The following is a 26904-nucleotide window of genomic DNA, read 5'->3' as shown; positions in this document are numbered from 1 at the left end:
GAAAGGCGGGACCTGGGGCGCACGTTACGTCAGCACGTGCGAGCGACAAGGCCGGGTCCCTGGAATAGAGAGGGGGCGCTTCCTGTGCATGTTGGCTGTGAGACGGTCTCTGCCGGGTTGTAGAGTTCGACCTCATGGCGGAGATAATTCAGGAACGCATAGAGGATCGACTCCCCGAATTGCAACAGCTGGAGCGCATTGGACTGTTCAGTCGTGCGGAGATTAAGTGAGAGAGCGGAGGAAGAGGAAGGGCTGGGGCGGGTAGAGAGGGGAGGCTGGGGCGTGTGTGTGGCGGGGGGCAGGGATAGGGGACACTTGGGTTGTGTTTATATTTTCTAATGTGGTAGAAGCCCATTTCCAGATTCTGATGATGCCCAGAATTAATTTCTCACTCATTGCAAGGTGATCCGTCCATTTACCCCTCAAACATACAGACAGCTCTTCATGGAGGAGGTTTTGAGGCTATAAAGGGGATAAAACCAGGATACCCGCCCGTCAAGAGCTAGGTGCCCTGACACAGTATGGTGGGGGAGACAGACAAGTGAAACATTTTGATCACAGTGCAGCGTACTGTAAGTTGATTGTAGTAGAGTACTGCCCTAGAGATGTGAACAGAGAGCCGTGGGAGCCCAGGAGGAGTAGATAATTCTAACAAAACTTGAAGATGGGGATCATTTAATTCGATTTTATATTTTACCCCAGGGCTTAGCCAACAACTAGTATATAGTTGTTACTCATTAATTTGTATAATAGTTTTTAATAGTTTACTGTGACTATTTCTTCATTTTACAATGACTGCGAATGTAGTACTGTGGCTATGGGAACCTTAAAGTAAACATTTGTTTATGAAACGCAACATATTGTGGACTCTTTAATAAGAGTGGACTCTGTATTTAGTTCATTCCTTAGCTAAATACAGTGAGATTTCTCCCATAAGCCCTTTGCAGTAGTGGTATAGGTAGAGACAATCTAGGTTTTTTTTTTTTTAAATCTACCTGTTGAAAATTCAGAAATAAGAGGAATTTAGGAAAGAAATTTGATTATTATTAAAACCCAAGTGACTTGAATTTGGAGGAAAAGAAATCTCTACTAATACCACATATAAATAATGTAAAGTACTACTTAACATTATTTACTTTGCTGGTGGGAATGTCAGTGGTCCTGGCAATCGATTGATGTGATTTTCATGAAAGTTTTAAGGTACATCTTCATGTCCTTAAGACCACAGAAGTCCTGAAACTAGTATATTGTAAATCAACTATACTTTATAATAATAATAAAAAAGAACACAGAGGTAATTATGTAAGAGAAAATGGGGACTTCCCTGGTGGTGCAGTGGTTAAGAATCTGCCTGCCAATGCAGGGGATATGGGTTCGAGCCCTGGTCCCGGAAGTTCCCACATGCCACGGAGCAAATAAGCCTGTGCTCCACAACTACTGAGCCTGCGCTCTAGAGTCTGTGAGCCACAACTACTGAAGCCCGTGTGCCTAGAGCCCGTGCTCCACAACAAGAGAAGCCACCGCAATGAGAAGCCTCTGCACAGCAGGGAAGAGTAGACCCCACTCACCACAACTAGAGAAAGCTCACAGGCAGCAGCGAAGACCCAATGCAGCCAAAAATAAAAATAAATAAATTTATATTAAAAGAAAAGAATATGTACTTGCTTATGAAGGATAATTATTTGGGAATTATATATTTTGGCAAATAGATGTTTCAAATATATTAAAAATAAACTTTAAAAATTCCAAAGTTATTTATTTAACTTCTTGTTTCAAGTGTTACATTTTAAATGGCTTTCTCCTTAGGGCTATCATTAAAAAGGCTTCAGATCTAGAATACAGAATACAGCGAAGAACTCTTTTTAAGGAAGACTTTATCAATTATGTTCAAGTAAGTGAATAATTTTATTTTTAATCCCCTCACAAATTTAAAATCAGTTATAGAATAGTGAGCTTGCTGTCAGTTTTCTACAAAATTCTGGAACTGATGATTAGACAGGTAATTTTTGAACAGGAATAGAGGTAATTTGGTAATAGTGTTGCTCCACTAAGGCTTTGGTCCTTGGCAAACTGAACATTTTTTTCTTCTATAGGGTTAGTAGATCAGAGTCTGCCAAAGACCCAGTGTATCAGGATTTCAGCAAGAGGTTTGATCAATTATGTCTTGTGGGGAAAAATAAAGGAAAGTGAGTTTGATGATAGCACATGGTTAGGAAGTTAATGCTTATGTGCCTGAGGTCTGTTGATTTAGAGAGAGGTGAGGTATACTGCAAGATTGTTCAGTCCTGTAAATGAATGGAAAATTTGATTGAAGATAAAATATACATGCTTGGGACTTCCCTGGTGGTCCAGTGGTTAAGAATCCGCCTACCAGTGCAGGGGACACAGGTTCGATCCCTGGTCTGGGAAGATCCCACATGCCGTGGGGCAGCTAAGCCCGTGCGCCACAACTACTGAGCCTGCACTCTAGAGCTTGCATGCCGCAACTAGAGAAAGCCCATGCACAAGCAACGAAGACCCAACGCAGCACCCCCCCCCAAAAAAAATATATATACACACACACATGCTAGATCAGTTTTCAGGGAGAGAATAATGTGTTGGATGATAAAATCAGGATTCAGAAAGAATCCAATAATAAGATGTTATAAACCTTCTACTTTGGGACTTCCCTGGTGGCACAGTGGTTAAGAGTCTGCTTGCCAATGCAGGGGACACGGGTTCGAGCCCTGCTCCGGGGAGATCCCACATGCCGCGGAGCAACTAAGCCCGTGCTCCACAACTACTGAGCCTGCTCTCTAGAGCCCGTGTGCCACAACTACCAAAGCCCGCGCGCCTAGAGCCTGTGCTCCGCAAGAAGAGAAGCCACTGCAATTAGAAGCCCACACACCGCAACAAAGAGTAGCCTCCGCTCTCCACAACTAGAGAAAGCCCGCGTGCAGCAACGAAGACCCAACGCAGCCAATAAATAAATAAAATTAAAAACCAAAACAAATAAATCTTATACTTTAACACTAATAAACATTATAAAAGGTTCTAAGTTTAGCTTTTAAAAAAACCTACTGAATGAACAATATATGAGACCTGGCTAAGAATCTTGTATCTGAAGGAGGTCCTAAAGCTCAGTAGATTGCTATATCCAAATAGATGAAGAAGTATGTCATGTCAAAACATATAATCTAAGTGATTACATGAACAGAAGTAGAGTGTTGGGTAAGTTAGCTGAGCAGAGGAGGTTGCAAACAGTAGGCACTCAGAAGACGTTGGTTTGAAAAAATATTTTGCATTTGTGAGACTATGTCTGGAGCATTGTCAGCTCAGGATGACATGTTAAGAAGGACTTTGACATTTTAAGAAGACTTTGGTTAGAAGGCAGCCAGGACGTAAACCTTGTTCTGGGAGGAATCATTGAAGGAAATGGAGATGTTTAACCTTAGGGAGACTTAAGAAGTGGCAAATAATTTCACTCTTCATATATTTGAAGAGCTATGTGTGGATTAGGTTGATTTGTTTAGTTTTAGAGCACAAATTGAGATAAGTTGATATAAAAACTCACATACACACCTCTCTTACATGTATACCCCCTCTGCCTGCACACAACCATATATACTTGCTATGAGACATAAGTGGCATTTTATATTGAGATTCTGATTATCCACATTGAAAACATAAAATTAGATCCCTTCCTCATGCAAAAATAAATTCCTATGGAATTGAATAGCTAAATGTGGTGGGAAAACTAAATCTTCTACAAAAAAACATGAATGACTTCAGGTAGGGAAAGTTTTTTTTTTCTAAATTGAAGTATAGTTGAATTACAATGTTGTGTTAGTTTCTGGTGGACAGCAAAGTGATTCAGCTATCCATATGTGTACATATTTTTCATGTTCTTTTCTATTATGGGTTATTTCAGGATACTGAATGTAGTTCCCTGTGCTATACAGTAGGATCTTGTTGTTTATCTATTTTATATATAGTAGTTTGTATCTGCTAATCCCAAACTCCTAACTTATCCCTCCCCCATCCTGTTTCCCGTTTGGTAACCTGAGTTTGTTTTCTATGTCTGTGGGTCTGTTTCTGATTCATTAGTAAGTTCATTTGTGTCATATTTTAGATTCCATATATAAGTGATATCATATGGTATTTGTCTTTCTCTTTCTGACTTACTTCCCTTACTGTGATAATCTCTAGGTCCATCCATGTTGCGGCAAATGGCATTATTTTATTCTTTTTTATGGCTGAGTGGTATTCCATTACGTATATATAGCATATCTTCTTTATCCATTCATCTGTTGATGGACATTTAGGTTGCTTCCATGTCTTGCTAAATAGTAAATAGTGCTGCTAGGAACACTGGGGTGCATGTATCTTTTCGAATTATAGTTTTCTCTGGATGTATGCCCAGGAGTGGGATTGCTGGATCATATGGCAACTCTATGTTTTTAGTTTTTTAAGGAAACTCTATACTGTTTTCCATAGTGGCTGTACCAGTTTACATTCTGGTAGGGAAAAGTTTCTTAAAATGAAGAAGACTGTGAAAGCACAAACCATGAAAGAGAAGATTGATTTGACTATGTTGAAGGTAAAAATTTCTGTGCAAAAAAGACATCATAAATAATGTAAAAAGATAAGGCACAGAATGAGAGAAAGTATTTGCAACATATATAGTCAGAATCTAGAATATGTAAAAAACTACAAATCAAGAAGAAATGACAAACAAGTGGAAAGAAAATGAAAACAACTGGAGAAATAGGTACATGCAGTTCACAAAGGGGAAACATCAGTCATTGGTAAACTTTTGAAAAGATGTTAGCCTCGTTAGTAATCAGGTAAGTATTGATTAAAACCAGGGTGCAGTACTACTTTATACCCATCATATTAGTAAACGTTTTAAAGACTGACAGTATCAGCATGTAATTTGTCCCACCACTTTCAAGAGCAATTTGGCAATATCCCATGAAGTTGAAGATGCATGTACTGTGTGACCCAGCAATTTCATTCATTCAGTCATACAGTATATATTGAGTACCTGTTATATACATGACACTGATGGGGTACAACAATAAATTAAGCAGACAGAAATCATGTTCTTGAGGAGCTTACATGTTAGTGGTAAAGTTCCTGGATATATCCACAAGAAGATGTGTACAAGAATATTAATTGCAGCTTTTTGTAATAGAAAAATTGGAAACAAATACGCATCACAGGAGGAAGGATAGGTAAATTGCACGTTCATATAATGAAATGCTATACAGCAGTTAAAATGAATGGACTTGAATTCTACATGACAGCAGGGATATATCTAAAGTCAAAATGTTCAGTAAAAATATGGAGTGATGGGTTCATTCAGTATGATACCAGTTGTATAAAGTTTAAAAGCATTCAAGACAACATTATAATGAAGTTTGAAGTCATGCTTGTGAACGATAAACACCTGAGTCAAGATCATCATTTCCTCTGGAGAGGGAGAAGAGTGGAATCAGACATGGGGGGCTTTGCCTTTATTTGAAATGTTTTATTTCTAAAAACGTTTTGAATCAAATATAGTAAAATGGAGGCTTTGACATAGCTGTGTGGTAGCTGCATGGGTGTTCTGTATGCTTCAAATATTTCATAAGACAGTTTTAAAATGAAGCATGCGATCTTGTAAGGTTCTGTGCCTTCTGTCTCTAGTAGTTTTCAAGCTTAGAGAGGAATTATATAGTAGTGGTTTTTGGAGAGTCTTAGAGGTTCTCAGTGGTCCTTTGGAGGCAAGGGTAGGGAGAGCCAATTAGGTGCCCTGTTTCAGCTAGTACAACCCTGTTTATCTGCTTTATTTGCTTGTGCGTCAGCTAAAATTTTTGAATGGTTAGTTTCCTAAAAGTCTGAACACACCGTTGTAGACGAGGAAGTTAGATTGATATTGTAAATCTTAGAAGTCTTAGAGTTTTAGTAACATGCTTTCTTTGTATCTAAGATGTTTAGATGCATGCATGTATTTTTGAGTTTTGCAGATGTAAGGTGAATTTTTAGTGAATGCTAGACATTTACTGTAAATTAGGTTTCTTGATAGCAAATTATTTTCTGTTTTGTGTTCTTGATTTTTATTTACTTTATGATTTTGACTAAATGCATCTCCTCTATATAAAAGGTTATACTTTTTCTTGTTTTCTCTTTTTTTGTATGTTTTTCTTTCATAGTATGAAATCAATCTTTTGGAACTGATCCAGCGAAGACGAGTTGTAAGTAGATGATTTTCTGGAAGTTGGAAAAAAATATAGAATTAAATAGTGTGACTGCAAAGCTAGAACTTGGGTTTGGGAAGTAGTTGGCATTGATAATTGTGTGGTGGTGTGCTCATAATGATACTTGTAATTATTTGCTTTCTCTACCAGTACTGTTTAAAGATCAACTGGGAATGCTGCTTTGGATAAATGGGATTAAACTGAGGCTTTTTTTTTTTTTTAATGTCCCTTTTTAGCGTATTGGGTATTCATTTAAGAAGGATGAGATTGAAAATTCTATCGTACACCGGGTACAAGGTGTCTTCCGACGTGCGTCAGCCAAGTGGAAAGTATGTGTTCAGAGTGCCCTTAGCTGTAAGGGATGTGAAGATGTGTATTATATGTATTATGAATATGGATATTCAAATGTATGGTTGTGGATTCTTACCTTGGGTATCTCAATACTTATTCTAATGATAATATCATGACTTGAAACCACTTATGAAACCATTAAGAAAATTGATCGCATTACCTTAGAGTTAGTCTGTGAGGATGATGCTGAAAACAGTGGATTTGATTCATATTTAAGGACCAGAAAATTGTCTGGGATTTGGATATGTCTCTAAATAAAGTACCCCGAGCTGGGGAACTTGGAGGTGGAAGATAAGGTTAGAGTAGGCGCAGCACCTCAGTAACTTGGTTTTTTTCAAGTTTGGTTCTGGGACCGGGATATATTATATGGGAAGTACTTTGGATTCTTGGGAATGACAAATTTTAGTTTGCTGCCTCTGATTGAGACCACTTCAGAAGTGCATTGAACAAATTGGATAGATGACAAATTTTGTCTTACATCATAGTAGGTGGGAGTGGGGGGATGGAACAAGTTGTCATGGTTAAGAGATCTAAGGTGGGTAAGGAGCAGCCTAATAGGCTGAGGGATGTGGCACATTTTCTGAAATCTGCCTCTGTTGCAAACAAAATTAATGCAAAGGTGTATTGTATATAAAATTCAAACTCAGGCAACTTACTCCATTGCTTTTCTTGCAGGATGATGTTCAACTTTGGCTGTCTTATGTAGTCTTTTGTAAGAAGTGGGTGAGTATTGGGCAACCCTGTCTTGGTCCCTCTTTCCTGCTTTTGGTCATTCTGCATTTTAAACCTCATCCTTGACTACTGAACTCCATGTTTTCTCCAAAGGTGTGTAAGGTTAACAAATGGGAAAAGAACCCAAGAAGCCTGTTGCATATTTGAATGACTATCTAAATGGCTTCCATATCAGCTGAAAAGAAAAGGGTCTTTATGCATATATGTTCAGTAAAGTTGAAAACATTTTTTAGATATTTAAAATGTTTATGTTAAGTGGTTTAGGTAGAAGAGAACCCTGAGTGAATCTGTATTTGTTTATATGTCCTTAGCAATAGCAGATGTCGCCGCCTCATTGGAGCTCATAGTTGGTGAGGGTACAGTGCAGATCACTTAGAGTTTAATAGCAATGACTTTGCTGTGCAGGAAGTAGAATTTTTCTTCTTTTACAGGCTACCAAAGTTCAACTTAGCAAGGTATTCTCTGCCATGTTGGCCATTCATTCGAACAAGCCAGGTATGGTGAAATCCTTGTCAGTTCTTTTTCTACCTTATTTGTAGACTCAAGCCATTTTGGAATTTATTTTGCTTGATAAACCTAAGAGAATTATTTTGAGAACTTGAGCATATGAACTTGGCCTCAGCAGTTTTTATTCCTGAATAGCTGCCTCTTAGTTCATCCCTGCTACTGTGAACTAGTTACTGTGCCAGGTATTGTATCTGTGAGCAAGAAGGACTGAGTTTCTTTTTAGCTGATGGTGAAAGAAACTCTTCAGTCCTTTGAGGGGAATTCTGTTTGGAGGCAGTCAAGTCTGAGGATTTCAGAAACGTAAAGGGGAAAATATTAATACAGATTTTACAAGAGCGATTAGCACAGAGTAGGTACTCAAGTTTTGTAAGAGAAGGACTTCTCTTGTGAACACTGTGTAAGCAGTACGATATTTTATAGTGAAGGTGCTTCAGTGTCTGTTCTGGAGTATTAGGTTTACAGCGCACGAGACTCAAAATCGGCTACATTTGGCACCGGTTGATTCCGAAGGATACAACAAGACAGCGTTAGTACTGTCAGCCGTTCAGAGGCTTGTCTTTGGTGGGAGGGCATGAGAGCACGGGAGTGGGCAGAGGATCCACACTGGCGTAAAGGACCCCTGGATGGGTGCAGCTTCCAGGTATTATATCTGTGAACTGTGCTCAGTTTCAGGAGTCACATGCTCAAGAAAGCCCAGAGCAGTGGCTGTCTACCATTCATAGCCCTCCTCGTCCAGACACAGTTACAAACCGTGGGTCATTTTTACCAAAAGCAATCTTGCCTGGTAATAGCTGATCTTTTTTTTTTAAATATCTTTATTGGAGTATAATTGCTTTATAATGGTGTGTTAGTTTCTGCTGTATAACAAAGTGAATCAGCTATACATATACCTATATCCCCATATCCCCTCCCTCTTGCGTCTCCCTCCCACCCTCCCTATCCCACCCCTCTAGGTGGACACAAAGCACCGAGCTGATCTCCCTGTGCTATGCGACTGCTTCCCACTAGCTATTTATTTTACATTTAGTAGTGTATATGTGTCCATGCCACTCTCTCACTTTGTCCCAGCTTACCCTTCTCCCTCCCCGTGTCCTCAGGTCCATTCTCTGTGTCTGGTAATTGCTGATCTTTATGAAGTTTTAGGGAGATAGCTAGAATGTTACCTCAAGGTTAATTTCTTATGTAGAAGGACAAAGGTTTTTTGTTTGTTTGAAGACTTTATTCCCTGTAGGTACGATAAAAAATTTACTTTAAAAATTGAGTCATTTGAAAAAAACTATGAACTACTTTAAATACAGAGAAAAGAGCAAAATAATTTATTTCACTGACTCCAAGATGCACAATTTTTTCCACCATTTTAAGACATTAAAAATTTGTATGTGAGTTAATGATGATGTTGACCTTAGATCTGATGGAATAGAGTAACGGGCACATAAGTACCCACAGATGTTAACATTTACAGATTTGGTTTAGAACACTCTAAATTTTAGATAAAGCAACAATACTTTACAGATAACCATTAGAAATTCCCTATCTTCATCCTCTTCCTCTTTTGATTAGATTTTAAAGAAAAGATCTTTGGGTATCAAAATTGGTGCATTGGTCTTTTCATACCTGACTTGATTACTTTATTGAAATGAAGTCTGATGTTTTTCACTTACAGCCTTGTGGATTATGGCGGCCAAATGGGAAATGGAAGATCGCTTGTCTTCAGAAAGTGCAAGACAACTATTTCTTCGGGCTCTGCGCTTTCATCCAGAGTGCCCAAAACTTTATCAAGAGGTGAGTGTGTGTGAACATAAGGTGAGAGTCATGTCTTAGTTTGGTCCTCTGGAGACGTATATACTTTATTAAGTTAAAAAGGCTTCGATTTATGGAGACTAGGAATAAGTAGGGGAGCTGCTGGGGAAAGGGGGTCAGAAGGGTATTTCTTGGCCAGTAGTAGGTGTTGACTTTGCTCATCTTCCAGGTTTTCAGTGAGAGATTGGAACTCCTACCTGTCCATTACCGTGGGGAGGGATAGGGAACTGGACCCTACCTTTCTTTACTTGAGGGTCAGGGTTCAGCCATCTTTATATCTTTGTATGTATGTATTCATTCATTCATTCATTTATTCCCCTCCCCTTCTCCTGCTCTCCCCTCCCATCCCCTTCCTGCTTCTTTTGGCTTCCCTTGCTGTTTTCCCCACTTTGTTCTCATTCTCTTCATCTAGTTTTCTTGAGATAGATATTTCCTTCCCCTCCTGGTGGACTTATTCCCCCTTGAGGGGTGCACTAGAACAATGAATGATAGCCAGATTTAATTTTAAAAAACCCCGACAAATGCTAGAAATGACATATTATTGAAACTGCACCCTTTTCTGAGGTATTTGTCAGAATAAGGGAGAAACTACTGTTGAACCTTCAAAGGAAAATTAAGCCCTATGTGATGAGGGAGACCCTCATTAAGACCCCTATGTGTGATGGGTCTTAAAGCTAATAGGTTTTGTAGCTGTCTCAACTGTATTTTGGTTTTGTAGTAATTTAATGTTTTATATTAGAGTCTTGCGTCCTTTCTCTTCATATTCTGTTAGACAGTTCTTTGTGGCCTTTATTATTTTTATTGAGAAACTGTTATAAGAATCAGTCATCCCTGCTATTAGAGTGCTTATTGTATGGTGTTATTGTTTATGTTTTTTGGAGGCTTTCACAATTGCCTAGACTTGTATTTTCTAAAATGGAAATAGAATTTTTGCTTATTCTTATCAAAAGTAAATAGAATTTATTTATTATAAATGGTTCAGAGAAAGCAGTTTTATGAAAAAAGTAACAGAAAAAGTACTCATAATTTTACCTCCCATACTTTTATGCATATTACAGGTATTTAAAACAGGCTTTATTCTGAAAAGTGGGATTCTACTACACATTTTTGTGTTCTATATTTTTACCTAATACATCACGAATATAGTCCCATGTTAGTATGTATTAATTTATATTAGTGATATTCAAACTTTTTGGTCTTAGGACCCCTTTACAATCTTAAATTCCCGAAATCCCCAAGGATCTTTTGTTATATGGGTTATCTGTTAAATTTTATTTGAAAATTAAATATTTAATTGAAATTTAATTGAATTGAAAATTAAAACCAAGAAATCTAAAAATATTCACTTAAAAATAATAAACCCGTTACATGTCAATATAGGTTACTTATTTTTAAATGAAAAAAACTCTTCTGAAACAAAGTTTAAAGAGAAGAATGGCCTTACTTTATATAGTTTTAACCTTGTAGACCCCCTGAAAGGGTTTTGGGAACCTCCAGGTATCTCCAAGTCACATTTTGAGATATACATTATCTGTTCTGATAGTTGCATTTGTTAAAAAAAATAAAGATTTTAAAAAAATTTTCCACTCTAAAAGTAATATGTACTTTGTAGAAAATCTTGGGAAAAAAGCCAGAAAAGCACAGAAAAGGAAAAAGTGTGACTGATTGAGGACAAATACTATTAACATTTCTTCATAGGCTTTTTTCCTGTGCACATTTTTTACATAATGTTAATTGTGTTATATGCAAAATTTTATAGCCAGCTTTAAAAACAAAGTAGAATATCACTAGAAATGTGGTGCACCATTACTAAACTATTGTAACTGTTTTATGGCCGCATCACCAGTCTGCTTCTTTTATAATATATTTTACTTTCCCTACTTTTAGACACTTAGATTGTCTGCGTTATTTGCTCTTATACCCTTGTGTATGAAACTTCTAGATATTTAGGATTATTTCCTTATGATCGATTTCTGGAAGCAGAATTTTTGGGTTAATGAATATAAACATTGTTTTTTGTTTGCTTTTGTTTTTGCGCTACACGGGCCTCTCACTGTTGTGGCCTCTCCCGTTGCGGAGCACAGGCTCTGGAAGCGCAGGCTCAGCGGCCATGGCTCACGGGCCCAGCCGCTCCGCGGCATGTGGGATCTTCCTGGACCGGGGCACGAACCCGTGTCCCCTGCATCGGCAGGTGGACTCTCAATCACCGCACCACCAGGGAAGCCCAAACATTGTTTTTAAACTTGTCATTTTAATATGTCTTGTAACATAGAATTCAAAGTATTAAAAATTCTGGACAAATCCAACTTTGTATTATGTGTTAACCATATGTTTGTATAGAAACATTCGGGAGAGGGAATTCCCTGGTGGTGACAACGGGGACCCGGGTTCGATCCTTGGTTGGGGAACTAAGATCCTGCAAGACACGTGGCGTGACCAAAAAAAAAAAAAAGCCTTGTCAATGTCAGCTAGTTTCATAACAAGATAGGTTATAACACTCCCACCACACTTCCCCAGATCTGATATTTATGAGTAAAAAGAGGCATGTTATATATTTCTAATTAGAAAATTATCTCCAAAGGTTTTCAGTTCATTATTTCCCTTCTGTGTTAGTATTTTAGGATGGAGCTGATGCATGCTGAGAAACTGAGGAAGGAAAAGCAAGAGTTTGAAAAAGCCAAGATGGATGTGGTAAGATCCTAATGTATTGTCACCTGTTAACAAGATACAGTGTTTTGAACCTGCTTAGGAGTAACAGAAAATCTTTAGGAGCACTGTTCGTGACTTGCCGGTCTGCCCGTGGCTGGCGGGTTCCATTCCAGTGCCACAGCAGTTCCAGCACCACACGACTGACTGCCTGGTGGCTCTTGGTTTCAGGTCTTGGAGACAAAGTGGGAATAAAAAAGAAAATCTTTAGAATGTACTTTTCTTTCCAACTTAATATTTTGAAACTTTTAAATGTCTTGCATTGATTTAATTAAAATGGGCTTAGTAATAAAAATGGAATTTTGTGCTTTAAAAATAGACATTTGGACTAATTGGAGTGGTCCTTGAAATTATTACTGATGGAATGGCTACATACTGTTCTTTATGATCTCATTAAATGATATGTTAATGAGTCGAAGGAGCTCAAGAATGGTTGTGAAACGTGTGATTCCTAGCCTTCTTTCTTTTCCTTTTTATGTAATTTTTTACGTGACAGGGTAAGTTTAAAGAAACAAGTTTGAGAATATTAGAGCTGAAAAAGGAACTTCACTATCACCTGTTATTGTGGTTACCAGCTTTGAACTTTTTTATCCAAATAAAATCTTACACAGAAGGGTGAACGTGGCATGTAAAACTTGACCTATTCTGGTCTAGGTAGAGAGTGAGGCCTTAAGCCGTGTAATCTTGCTACAACTCTGGGAGCCTGAGAATACAGTGGAAGATCAGTGATCTTATTCAAGCTGTACATTTTACAAGTGAGGGAACTGGCCCAGAGAGAGACGTAATTTGCCAGAGGTCATGTGGCATAGGTAGTCTAGGATTGTTAATTTTCATTCTAGCGCTATTTCTACTTACTGGCATTACCCGTTCAGTTGTTTAATATCGTACTCTTTAGGGGAATCTCGAGTATGCTGAAGAAATCCTTATGGGCGAGTTGGCAAGGATCATCTACAAAAATTCTGTAAACATAATTAAAAGTAGGTATCCTTTGAAAATTTATTTATGGTGGGAAAGTGAAACATTCAATTTATAATGAGGAACCTTTAGCCTATTTTGAAAATTTCTGTTAGAATGTGTATAAAACTCTGATTGTAGGGAATAGTGCCCCGATTCTTTCAGAAAAGGCCTATTTCCCCTTAGATTATAACTGAACATTTCAATAAGTTTTTGAGTACTTAAATCATGTGGGGAGTTGAAAAGAATAAATGATTTAGTACATTCTTTTGTGTCCTAAAGATGCTTAGAATAAAGTCCTTAATGAATACTCAAATATTAATAATGACTTTGCTTGTATAGTGGGACCATGTGTGATTTTTTTGTTTTACTTCCCACTTTATAAAAAAACCAAAACTAACTCCAGTACTTTAAGAAAGTGCTCCTTTAGAGTCTTACTCCCCTCCCCCGCTTTTTAAATTTTAGGTGCAGAATTTCATGTGTCACTGCTTTCAATTGCACAGCTATTCGACTTTGCCAAAGATCTGCAAAGAGAAATTTATGATGAGTAAGTAAAATAGTGGAAAAGTGAATATGTCTGTTTTGATCTTGTGGTAAGGGTTTGAAGTTGGATATTTAGAAAGGGGGAAAGAAGATACCATACAAAATCCTTGGAAGAAAGCTGTTTTAGGACTATTGTATAGTATTTTATGTATACATAAAAAGTGTATTTTTGGAGAAGTTGTTTGACTCACTTACTGGCTTCCCTTGGGAAATAGTTTGCCTTTGTTCAATAAAAAATATGTCCTATAGCTTATATAAAAATCTATATTCCTGCTTTCCTGGCATGTCTTTTGTCCTTAAGATGAGAGTTGTACTCATGAATGTTTATAGTTGAGTGCTGCAGGTAATCAGACATTATTCTTTTTTAAAATTTATTTATTTTTGACTGCATTGAGTCTTCGTTGCTGCGTGCGGGCTTTCTCTAGTTGTGGCGAGCAGGGGCTACTCTTCGTTGCGGTGCACGGGCTTCTCATTGCAGTGGCTTCTTGTTGCAGAGCACGGGCTCTAGGCGTGCGGGCTTCAGTAATTGTGGCACGTGGGCTCAGTAGTTGGGGCTTGTGGGCTCTAGAGCACAGGCTCAGTAGTTGTGGTGCGTGGGCTTAGTTGCTCCGCAGCATGTGGGATCTTCCCGGACCAGGGCTTGAACACGTGTCCCCTACATTGGCAGGCGGATTCTTAACCACTGCGCCACCAGGGAAGCCCCAGACATTATTCTTTTAATGTCTGGTTATATGGTTGAAGAATTATTTGCAGCCTACCTTGTGGGTACTTCACCCTTAATAGGACTCTTACTTTCGTAGGAGATAAGAGAGAACTTGGATCAGTTTGCTCTGTGGATACCTTTAGGGTTTTGGTACATGATTAGGCTCCTTCTATTAGAGAAAATCAAGAGTCTAGATATGATAAGGTTTTCTTGGGCTCGAGAACCAGGTATCTTGTCACACATACCTGCTGGTTTGACTTTGAGAGCTAACCTACAAGTTAACATTTGTGAATGATGTCTGAAACAATCTGAAACTAACAAGTGTGTGACAGCTCTGATCCATTGACAACATTTACATAGTGAGGGTGAAGACATCTGGGGAGCCTGTTGGGAAATGACCCTTTTGGTGCTGGAATTGTTAAAGGGGTGTCCTGGGTACATTTTCAGAGCATTGGGACTGTCTCTCTGTTTGATGTTCTGAGTTAATCTTATGTCCTAGGTTGATGTCAGTATTTTTCAGCCTTCAGGCTCTGCATACAGACGACCCCCTCACTTGGGATTATGTGGCCCGCCAAGAATTAGAGATCGAGTCACAGCCAGGAGAAGAGCCGCCCACAACAAAACAAACCAAAGTGGCAGAGGTGGGCCGCCGGGAGGAGAGGTGCTGTGCTGTGTATGAAGAGGCGGTGAAGACTCTGCCTACAGGTGAGCTTCACCAGGCCCTGTGTGCTGAGGAGTAACGGTGTTCTTGAATATGAATCTGAAGCTCCATTCCCATGACCAGAATCCATTTCTGGAACCTCTCTGTGGTAGTTTACAGTGTGCCTGGCTTTTCCAACTTGTTCTTTCTCTTTTATGACCTTCCTCGATAGCTGTGGCATTTGTTCATTTATTTGGGGAAATAAATGATACTTAGGATGTGATCATTCAGAAGGATGTTTCATTATCATTACTTAATTATCTTCCATTATAGATATACTTGATAATTTTGTAATATTGGAAAATAAAGGTAAAGGGTGCATGACATGGATAAGACTTTTAATTTTTGTATTTATGTCACTACTCAGTTGTTTGCCCTCAGTATTTGAGATGTTTGATAGGCTGTAATCAGAATAACTTATATTTTTCACCAGACTAAACCAGTTTAAACTCTTCCTCAGAGGAGTTTTCCCTTCAAAGAAAAGATGTACGATGACTGTTAAACTAAAAGAATTGCTGGTCTGATCAACATAATCCCTCTGATTTTTCCAGAGGCCATGTGCAAGTGTTACATCAACTTTTGCATGGAAAGGTTTGCTAAGAAGACAAGCAGTCGGCACCTCAGAGAGAAGGTATTGACTTTGTTATGTGGTTACAGTGGCTGACTAGAAAGTGTCTTCTGAAAGAACATAGGCACAGGTTTTTGGGGTCTGAGACAGCTTCCAAGAACTTGTTGCATAACCACTCTTTGTCCTGTGAATGACCTGTCATTCTGAAGGTCTGAGTCTGCTTTGCCCTAGTTCTGGCCACCAGGTAAGGAGGTCCTCTCTTCCTGGGCTGTGCTTGATGCCACTGCCCAGATCATTTAATTATAAGTGAAACCACCTCTGTCCCTTCTTTCAATTCTCAGAAAGGTGTAAAACTGCTTTCGTTCCTGTCAGAGGCCAAAGACCCCTGCTGGGAGCTTTGTGATGAACTGAGAGATTTTTTTCTGATTTCAGAGGCTGGAAAGAACCATGGTTGCATTCAGGAAGGCACATGATCTCAAACTTCTATCAGAATTCCAGTACAAGCAGTGGGTAAGGACCTGGACACATTCAGTGTCAATTACATGTACTTAATTCTGGTTGGTTCAGGCTGGTGTCATGTGTTTTAATATATATAGTTTTATGACTAAGCACATTTGGAAGATTGGCATGGTAGATGTAGAGAGTGTTTATTATTTGGCTGTCAGTATTTAGTGTGTGCCAGAAATGAAATCTGTACCAGTAGAGGGAGGAATATTGTAATATATAGTGGAAAACACGCAGAACAGAGTCACAACTGGGTGTATTTTGTTTGTCCATCCATTCATGTTTTCCTGAACCTACGCTTGGCTCAGATTAACTGCTGGTACAATAAAGACAAATTAGATGTGTTCAGTGTTTTAGAAGCTGACATTCTAGTAAGAGGCATATTAACCCATCCTTATACTCTGAAGTGGGTAAGGATTATTATATATAGAGACCAGAATAATGTAGTGTGGGAATACACAGGTCTAGACTGGGTTTTGTGACTTAATAGGTAGGTAATGGGCAAACCACTTAACCCTTCTGAGTTGCTTTACTTGATTTTAGAATAATGATAGTGATGCTTGTTTTTGCCACCTCACAAAGTTGTTGATAGCATTCCATGAGATGGTGAACGTGTTAATGTATTTAAATACTTTCTTAGTGGAAAAAAAAGGACAAAAATCTTTATATTTATTGAATGCCTTTTATTTGTATAACTGTTAACCTCTTTTGATTTATATATTTTACACAATTTTTATGTAATTGCAATTAATGTCTTGCTGTTTTGTACTGTGTTGTACTGTTTTTACATTAACATTTTTTCTATACTTTATATGTAGATCGACATAAACTATTGATATATATTAGTAGCGTATTGTATTGTACCACGACTGGGTACCCTTCTTCCATTATGGAATCTATCTGTGAAAAATCCCAGGCCTGATGAGTTCAGCTGCTCTGTTGGAGCTACTGAATGCTGCTGGCAGGACAGTCCGTCCCACCCTGTGAATTCAGCTGGGCGTGGCTTAGAGTGCCTTGGCAGTCCTATTCTCTTTCCATTATTAGTTTCTTTTGGCATTCTGAACTTGGATTTCCTTTCGGATCCAAGCTTTCTATCATCTTCAGCTTCTTGCACATGCTGGTGGGAGAGTCTTCTCTTTTTCCTGGGGATCTCTGCTTTCACCTAATGCCTGTTCTTCCTTAAGTCTCAGCATAGATGGGGCTTCCTTTCTGGGAGTCCTTTCTCATCACTGCCAAAGATTCTGTTGGGTGCTTCTGCTTTGTACTCCTGTAGCATATGATTCTTTTTCTGTGATGGTACGTATCAGACTCACTGCTACTAAATTGGAGGCGCTGTGGGCAGTAGGGAATGCACCTGACCTCCTCATTATTGAGTCTAGACTGTATAGCGTGCAATTAACATGCTTGCTGAATGAATGCATTATATACTGCCATTTACTTGCTTTTTTACAATTTTGTAGAATTGGATTGGTTTTAGGTTTTTCTTTCCCTGTTACAGTAGTGTGGACAGAAGCATTTTTAAACAGATATTTCCTCCTGTTCATTTATTTGTTGGGTCATATTTGTTAAAGTAAAATTCCCAAGTTTGTGGCATGAACAGTCTCATGACTCTTTTCAGAAAAATGGGTACCAGTTTATAGTGTGCCCAACTCTGTTTGAATGAATAAACTTGTTTCTTTACCATCCCACAAATACTGGTGGTGGATGTGGGTTTTATTATAGTGAACTATTTTATTAAAAACATATAACTTTCAACCTAAATTATTTAGGCCATCTGCTTTTCACTTATGTTTTTTTTTTTTTTTTTCACTTAATGTTTTTTTGATAGCCCTTGGGGATAGGAGCAGGGAATGGAGGAGAAATTCCAAATTTTTTACTTTGTGCGTGTTTGGCCACCATGGTGAAAGGTTTAGAAGAAAGGCTGTTGAATCTGTTGCCTCGCATGAGGTCTTTATTTGTCCCCATTTCCATAGATAATGTAGCTCTCAGTAGATACTTTTCCAATGACCCTTTGTCTTATCCAGAGCGAGTTGTTGCTGCACCATGACTTCCTTACAGAAGCTCTGGAGGTGGCAGGAGCCGGGATGGAATTGTTCAGAGGCTCCGTGATGATGTGGCAGGTGAAGCTGCAGGTCCTGATTGCCTCAAAGAGCCCTGACGTAGCCATGCTTTTTGAAGAAGCCTTTGTGCACCTGAAACCCCAGGTCTGTGAGTTGTGTCTTTTGTATTTCATTCTGTTTGGGAAACCTTTTAAGACTGCAGCCAAAGCTCATCTGGAGTAGACTTGTCTAAGGAAAGCTGGCCCCAGAGTGCATTTGTGATGATGGTTCAGGGATCATGGGTGGAAGAATTACTTCCATTTACCAGCCTATTTCTAATTCATTATTTGAAAGTCGACTAAATTATGTAAACTTTTCTATTCCTGTTTATGTATCTTATAAGTGAGAAATACTAATAGAATATTATTTCTAAACTTTAAAGTTTAAAAGACTAAACCTTAAAGCTTTGTAGTGAATCTTTTATACTAGTAGGAGAAAGATATTCCAGGAGTTAAAATAGGGGGAAAAAAATCATAGTTATTTTACCGCTCATTTGTATGTGCTGCTGGGACATGAACAAAGGCTAGATAGTTCAGCCTAGATTAGTTAGCACTTGTGTTGTGGTCTTACACAGCACAGACGTGACCTGGCTAGCTTGGGTGTGACTAGTTTTGGGTTGTTAAGTGCTTAACTTACTGGTAATTGATGCTAATAACTTTAGGCAGTATTCTCCAACAGGGGGAAGTAGCATTAACAGGAGAGTATTGCTTTGGGCAACTGGGTCCGAAGGCTGTCTGTGTTCCGGTGTACCATTCCTGCCAAGCACTGAGAGTTCTGTACAGTGGGGCAGACTGGGAATGACTCTGTATTGCACATATTGATTATCTCAGGAGGAACCTGTCTTCATAGTGATGAGTTTTCAGAGCATAGTGCTAAGATGTCATTTTCTAACCTTTTTTTTTTTTTTTTAAATTGTGAGCAGATTTGTCTGCCATTGTGGATTTCTTGGGCAGAGTGGAGTGAAGGTGCCAAAAGCCAAGAAGACACTGAAGCAATCTTTAAGGTACAGGCCCCCTGTTGTAAGTCTTGTGTGTGGGGAATGAGCAGATAGCCCTGCCAGTTGGCTAGCTTTCAAAGGGTTATCTCTAAAGCAGGTGCTCCCTTTAAAGCACTATTCATTGCATGGCCTGGGATGGTTTTGGGAAAATTTGTTTTGATATGTAGACATTTCCTCATGTAGCTTGTTTCTCTTTTCTTTTAAATTTTAGAAAGCTGTCTTAGCTATCACGGGTGGCGACTCAGTCACTCTGAAGGATAAGTACCTGGATTGGGCTTATCGAAGTGGTGGCTACAAAAAGGCCAGAGCTGTGTTTAAAAGGTACTCACAGACACGCATAGCTATTATGAGTCTCTCAACCCCCTTCTCAGCCCCTCGTACCCAGATTATATGAATCACAAATAGATGGAGGAATAAATCCAAGAGCTGTTAAGTTCATACCCATTGTGGAAATTTTTTTTTTTTTCTTTTTTTTTTGCTGTATGCGGGCCTCTCACTGTTGTGGCCTCTCCCGTTGCGGAGCACAGGCTCCGGATGCGCAGGCTCAGTGGCCATGGCTCATGGGTCCATTTGCTCCGCGGCATGTGGGATCTTCCCGGACCGGGGCACGAACCTGTGTCCCCTGCGTTGGCAGGCGGACTCTTAACCACTGCGCCACCAGGGAAGCCCTTGTGGAAATTTTTTAAAAAAAGAGAGAGAGAGGTAACTAATAATTCATTGTAATCCTATCATCAAGAGAAAAACCGTCCTAATGTATCATTTTAAAATTTGTTTTTCACATGTCTGAGATTATGCTATAATTGCACGTGGTGTACCACTTTTATTGATGAACATTAGACTGGCCTTTCTCCTACCAGTTACAATTCTTCATAAATAACATTTATTAAAAACAGCTATATGATATACCACCCTGTGGACGTGCCATGATTTATTTGGCCACAGTAACTGCTTTGATGAACATTCGTGCACAAATATTATTTGTCCGTATTGGAAATTATTTTCTTAGAATATGTTCTTAGAAATGGAGTTCTTGGTCTCCTTCAAAAAGACCTTGAGATGAAGGAGAGGGAACTTAAAACCCTGAGAGTGAGAAAGAAGAGAACAGGAAGAGAACTGGGTAGGTGTTTGGTGGTGGTGAAGAGTAAAGGCACTGGAGATTGAAAATGGTGAGTGACTGGTAGCCAGGTCCAGTCGCCATGCTGAACTGCAGCCAGGACTTTATCCAGCTACGTGTGGCGGAGGCACTGGCGCAGGTGTTTATATTTATGCGATGTAAGAGGCTTTCTTCACTGTGGAAGATAACGGTTCCCCCTGTTCCTTTTTAGTTTACAGGAAAGCCGTCCATTTTCAGTTGATTTTTTCAGGAAGATGATCCAATTTGAAAAGGAGCAAGTAAGTGTCCTGTCTATGCATTTTTTGTCTGGGAATATGGATTAGTGCTAACTAATCTATGGCAGCACTTTGTTATTTAAAAAGCACTCCTTATAATACAGTATAATTTCTGGTCCCTTCCTCCAACCCCTTTTTCATAGATGTGGCTTTAGGAATGGTAATCAAGCAAAGAAGAAAAGGTACATGTCTGGAAACTAGACAACTCAGATGTCACCTCTTACAGGAAGTCCTCCCTGCCAGGCTGTGTGAGGTGCTGCTTTTCTGCCTCCAGTGCCCTGTCTGTCTCTTGTTTTGGGTTGTGAGGTAGAGAGTAGGCACTCGTAACTGTTTCTGGTGTTCTTTAACTGAACTTGTGAATGAGAAAAAATACAGGAAAGTGTCAGTTAAAAAAAATTATACATGAAATTCCAAATATATCTGTAATCCCCTCGCAATAACACAACCGATCATATTTATTTTTATTTTTGTTGTTTTCTTTAATCCTTATTTACATACATATGCACAGTTTTATGATGTTTTATTTCTGACTTACGTGACATGTGGAGGTTCTCACTTTTTTTTCCTTAACATCATTTTGTAAACACATTCTTGTGTTTTTACCTGGCATCATTTTTAATGGTGGTTGTATTATTCTTAAACCTGTAGTTTTCTTAACCATTCCATTACGTTTAGGTTGTTTCTAGATTTTTGATATTGAAAACAGCACTGCAAGCATTTTGCTTATATAGTTTTTTTTTTTTTCTTCTCTTTTGAGGACTGGAGATACTGGCTTTTTTGTTTTTTTAAAAAATGTTTATTTATTTATTATTTATTTTGGCTTCGTTGGGTCTTCATTGCTGTGCGTGGGCTTTCTCTAGTTGCAGCAAGCGGGGGCTACTCTTCGTTGCGGTGCATGGGCTTTTCATTGCGGTGGCTTCTCTTGTTGTGGAGCATGGCCTCTAGGCACATGGGCTTCTGTAATTGTGGCACGCGAGCTCAGTAGTTGTGGCTCATGGGCTCTAGAGCGCAGGCTCAGTAGTTGTGGCGCACGGGCTTAGTTGCTCCGCGGCATGTGCGATCTTCCGGGACCAGGGCTCCAACCTGTGTCCCTTGCACTGGCAGGCAGATTCTTAAACACTAGACCACCAGGGAAGTCCCTATACTGGCTTTTTAAATGGTTCTTTACATATTGCCAGATAGTTCTATAAAAGTTATACTTATTTATAGTGATAATCACCATGTATATATATCAGTATACCTGTTTCCTCCATACCTTCTCCAAGTGTTCAGTTTCGCCTTCTCTCTTTTATTTTGGTATTTTGATTGGTGTTTACTTTTTTACTTTTTTTATTTGCCACACTGCGCGGCATGCAGAACTTCCTCGACCGGGGATTGAAGCCATGCCCCCTGCAGTGGGAGCGTGGAGTTTTAACCACTGGACCACCAGGGAAGTCCAGGGATTGGTGTTTATTATTTTTATTTGAATTTTGAAAAATTAACAATGAGGTTGAACTCTTATTTTCATAGGTTTGACCATTGTGTGGGTCAGTGATCTGTTCTTGTCTTACAGTATAGGACTTAGTCTAGCATAATAATTCATAGCCAGGCTTTGGATTAATAACACAATGGTTATGTGCCTTGGGCAGGTCACTTAATTCTAAGCTTCGACATCCTTATCTGTAAAGGAGGTCGGAATACCTGTTCCAGGGGTGTGAGGGTTACAAGGCCAAATGGGAGACTGGATGGAAAGGACTTTGCACAGTTCCATGCACACTATGAGCCCTTCACAAAGTGTGATTCTGTTTTTCATGCATGTGTAAGATGTGAGGTTAAACTGGCTTTTTATAAAATAGTACAGTCTCGTTGAAGAGAAATTGGAATGAGGAAATAGTTATTTGACTACACAAAAAGATTTTTAAACTGAAGATGTTAATTAATCTGCTTTGAAAATGAAACAAAGAGAATACGTTTAAATGGAAGTAGAGGTGAAGAATTAACAGGTATTGATTGTAAAGTTAGCACTGTCTACTCTGCTTGGTGCATAATTCATCAGCATTTTAATTGAATCCTTGTAGTTGTCCTAAGGGATATTATTGTCCTCATTTTATGGGTGAGGAAACTTTAAGGTCTGTCTGATGGGTTCAGAAAACTTCCTGAAGTTCATATAAGTAGTATTTATATATATTTTGCCTTGATATAAAAAGTTTTAAGGTGGGTGTGGCTAACATGTGCCAGAGCCCAGATATTCAAAGGAAGAAATCCCTTACCATAGGGAATAGAACCTTCCCCATTTATTTATTTAAATCCTGCTCCTCCCTCAGGGCTTTCACGTATATTTTCCCGTGGAGGTGCCCATGTTCCCCCAGGTGAGAATTAATTAGGCTTTTTCCTTGCCACCAAAACAAAGTGCTTTTATCACTGTTTGGCGTTTACTTCACTCTGCCATGTAGTGTCTTTGACTTTTCTCTGGATAAGTTCAGAGTCAGGCTGTGTTCATTTAAACCTATCTCTCCTCCCCTTCAAATGCCTAATAGTTGATAGCTGCTTAACAATACGTGTGAAATGAATTTGTGACGATATAAATTAGGCTTTTGAGGCAAGATTGTCTGATTATTTTTGTTAGGAATCCTGCAAGATGGCGAACTTAAGAGAATATTATGAGAGAGCTTTGAGAGAATTTGGATCCGTAGATTCTGGTAAGTAAACTTCAGTTATAGACACATGGGTCTGTTAGCATGTGTGGTCTGTAACCTATGATGGTTAGAATAGTGGTTCTTAACTGCTTTGGGGTCATGGGCCTCTTTGAGGATAAAACTTGGCATCCTTCCCCTGCCTCCTCCCTCACTCAGTGCATAAATGCTGGCAGACATAATTTTGCTTATAATTTCAAGTTCACAAGCCCAGGTATCCATGGGTCTTCTGTTAAGAACTCTGGACTAGAAGGAGGTTCGTTTGGTTTGGTTTCCTTGAAAAATGTGATATTTGTAAGGAAAAGGTTAATAATGTAGGTCAGAACAAAATGGGGTGGGAATTACAGCAGAAGGGTAGTGGGATACTAATTGACAAAGATTGTCATGGGCTGTTGCCACATTGTCTGTATCTAATTTATAGGACTTGTAAAACATACTTCTTGGTATAGGTTAAGTCATGTAAAGTCTGTTTACTTGTGAACTCAAAAACTGACATGTAGAGTTGTTAAACTCAGATTTAAAACAATACATTAGCTTTTTCAAGGTTTCAGCAGACCTTCTGGTGAAATGAATGAATATGGCATTTTTACTAACCCAAGCAAGTTTTATTAAGCAAACTGACAAGGTCCTAATGAACTCATTGAGGTCTGTTTCACCTTGAAAGAGACTCAGCAAAATCCTCCCTCTACAATATTTAGTATTTTTGAGTTTATGAAATATATAGACTGTCATGATTCTTTCTTTTTAAAGTGAAAGCAGTTTTCTTGAGAGATACACATTCTAAAGTAGAATGTGGGCTGTGTCAGAAGGTGAGAGCACTAGACTGTCATGATCCAAGTGAAGATTTCTACTTTAAAAAAAAAAAAAAAAGGTTTGAAATACCATAGTGTAAAGAAGCTGAGAGAGGTATTGTTTTCCATAGGGTTCTAGGAAAATAACAGCAAGAAATTATTAAGTTTCTTAGAAATCTTGCATTGAATTGATACTAAATAATTAAGTTTATGTAATAAAGCCTTGTCAGTTACCTAATTGTATGTTTACAGTAATTTTTGGGATTCCCTTTAAAGATCTTTGGATGGATTACATCAAAGAAGAATTGAACCACCCCCTTGGTAGACCTGAGCACTGCGGACAGATCTACTGGCGAGCCATGAAAATGTTGCAGGGAGAGTCAGCAGAGCTGTTTGTAGCTAAACATGCTGTGCACCAGGCCGGCCAGCTGTGAAAAGAGGAAGAACACAGCCAACTTTGTGAAATAGTGTTGTAAGCCCTCTGCATAGTTTTGTATTATGCATTCATCTGCAGTTTGCTTAGATGGCAGGCGAGATGGTGTCTGATTTTGAGACATGCTTTAATTTTGTTAATGCACTAATCTTTAATTCCAGAAAAGAGAACTGCTGTTTAGTGGCCAGAGGCCAATTGTTGAGGCCAGACCTACCATAGGTCCTAAATGTTTTCCAAAATACATGGAAATCGCATCACTGATCTTCTTTTATCACCACTGGTCAAACTTGAGTATCTCTAATCTAGACCCAGGGGTCAGTTAAGATAGAGAGGAAAGTACAGTTCTGTTTATTTTCTCTTTATTATAAAAGTATATGTGGGGGCTTCCCTGGTGGCGCAGTGGTTGAGAGTCCACCTGCCGATGCAGGGGACACGGGTTCGTGCCCCGGTCCGGGAAGAGCCCACATGCCGCGGAGCGGCTGGGCCCGTGAGCCATGGCCGCTGAGCCTGCGCGTCCGGAGCCTGTGCTCTGCAACGGGAGAGGCCACGACAGTGGGAGGCCCGCGTACCGCAAAAAAAAAAAAAAAAAAAAGTATATGTGGTATGCATTTGTTGTCGAAAATATGGGCGGAATAGAATAATGTGGAAAAGAAAATAAAAGCATTCTGTAATTTTATCATCTGGACTAAAAATCACTAATTTGATTTCCTTTATTAGAATTGATTTATGCTGTTAGATCATTTACTCATTCATTCATTCATTGAGTGCCCGTCATAGGCAGGAAAGAGGAGAAGCTTTCTGGGATGGAGGTAAGGGTTGGAGGAACAGAGCTGGATGTCCTGAGTTGGTAGAAGCAGCAGAGAAGGATGCTGGGTATTGGGGGAAAAGTTGTCCTTTAAGAAGATTTAAGTGATTATAAAAGTGTGTTCTATCTCTGGGACCGATCTGCAGAGAAATGTTTACATTGGGGAGGCCCAGCAACAAAAGAAGGGCAGGGGTAGGGAGTAAGTTAGAAAGAGAAGGGCTTCAGAGGCGAGGATGGAGGATGGCTTGGAGTAGAGAAGGGCGTTCTGGGAGCAGGGGAGGCAGTTGTTTGAATTGTACATTCTGTAACTTAACATTATGATGCTGTCACTGGGAGAAGCATTCAGTTCAGTTTTACTTACTATTATGTTTCACTTAATATTATGGTTTTTTTCCCATGTCATTAAATAGCCTTAAAAAGATTTAATGAATTCAGAACATTCCATTGTATAGATGAGGCATGACTTATTTTACTAATCCCCTATGGTTGGACCTTGTCATTTCTAATTTTTTCTTGTAAGTACTGTTGGTGAAGATTCTTGTAAATCTTCGTTAACATCCCTGGTTATTTCTTTAGGAGACTGACATCTGACAGGAGAATTACTGTATTAAGGGATATAACTGTTTTAAAGAATATTGATAAGTGTTGCCAATTTGCAACGTATGAAAATACTTTCAAGCACTGTGGGTATTATATTTCTTATTTTTACCATTTTAATAGGTGAAAACTGATATATCCTTGTTTTAATGTGCATTTCTTTGATATCAGTGCAGTTAGTGCATTTTTCCTGGCTCTCATGTCTTTTCATGTTTGACTATTTTTTGACCTTTTTTTTTTTTTTTAACTAATTTATAAGAGTTTTTTATGTACTAACAATAGTAATCTTTAGTTCTTCTCTTCTTTTTTGCAAATAATTTGCCCCCAGCTTTTTTTTTTGTGGTGTTTTTTGAGGTCCAGAGGTTTTGTATGTATGATTTCTATTGTTGAAAACCCTACCTCTTGCTGAGGACAACTCAGTATTTTTTCCCCCATGCAGTTAATTAAATTTTCCACAACACCGTTTGTAGCCATTTTGGTCTCTGCTGATTTGTAATACTACCTTTATTATATATTAAATTCCTATGACTATTAGAGTCTATTTTAGGGCATCTTTATTAGGAGCTTTTTTACCCAAAATGGTGTGTGTGTGTCATTTGTTTTAAAATAAGAAAAATCTCCTCTTTCTCCTCTCCGTTAAGTCCCGGAAGTTCAACATTTAAATCCTTAAAGGGCTTTTTTATTTTAGGAAAGAGATACATGTTGCACATAAGAGATGAGAGTAAAGAGGGTGGTGGGTGATTCCTTAAAGCAGCAGTCCCCAGCCTCTTTGGCACCAGGGACCGGTTTTGTGGAAGACAGTTCTTCCATGGACGGGGGCGGGAGGGTGGTT

General features: G+C 38.9%; 1 protein-coding gene and 1 non-coding gene across 3 annotated transcripts; both read left to right on the top strand.

Annotated features, from left to right (window-relative positions):
* UTP6 (UTP6 small subunit processome component) lies at window positions 1-26606 on the top strand. Of its 2 annotated transcripts, XM_067714341.1 has the most exons (19): window positions 1-226; window positions 1807-1891; window positions 6177-6218; window positions 6458-6550; window positions 7248-7295; window positions 7736-7799; window positions 9475-9593; window positions 12225-12302; window positions 13213-13294; window positions 13737-13818; window positions 15038-15222; window positions 15769-15848; window positions 16218-16295; window positions 18314-18493; window positions 19311-19391; window positions 19597-19706; window positions 20711-20777; window positions 23380-23452; window positions 24514-26606. In XM_067714341.1, exons 1-19 carry the CDS (start codon window positions 135-137, stop codon window positions 24669-24671), a joined length of 1797 nt encoding a protein of 598 aa, XP_067570442.1. In that variant the 5' UTR covers window positions 1-134; the 3' UTR covers window positions 24672-26606. The 2 variants fall into 2 exon arrangements, with proteins under 2 accessions (XP_067570442.1, XP_067570443.1); XM_067714342.1 differs by lacking the exon at window positions 6458-6550.
* Window positions 12381-12503, top strand: LOC137213738 (small nucleolar RNA SNORA54). Its single transcript, XR_010938359.1, has one exon. It is a non-coding gene; the product is annotated as a small nucleolar RNA SNORA54 (small nucleolar RNA).
* Window positions 26607-26904: the final 298 nt, after the last annotated feature.

The sequence above is a fragment of the Pseudorca crassidens genome, chromosome 19 (genome assembly GCF_039906515.1).
Source record: "Pseudorca crassidens isolate mPseCra1 chromosome 19, mPseCra1.hap1, whole genome shotgun sequence".
NCBI classification, from domain to species: Eukaryota; Metazoa; Chordata; class Mammalia; order Artiodactyla; family Delphinidae; genus Pseudorca; species Pseudorca crassidens.
Note: the sequence above shows the minus strand (reverse complement) of the source record. Positions and strands in the feature narration are given on the sequence as shown.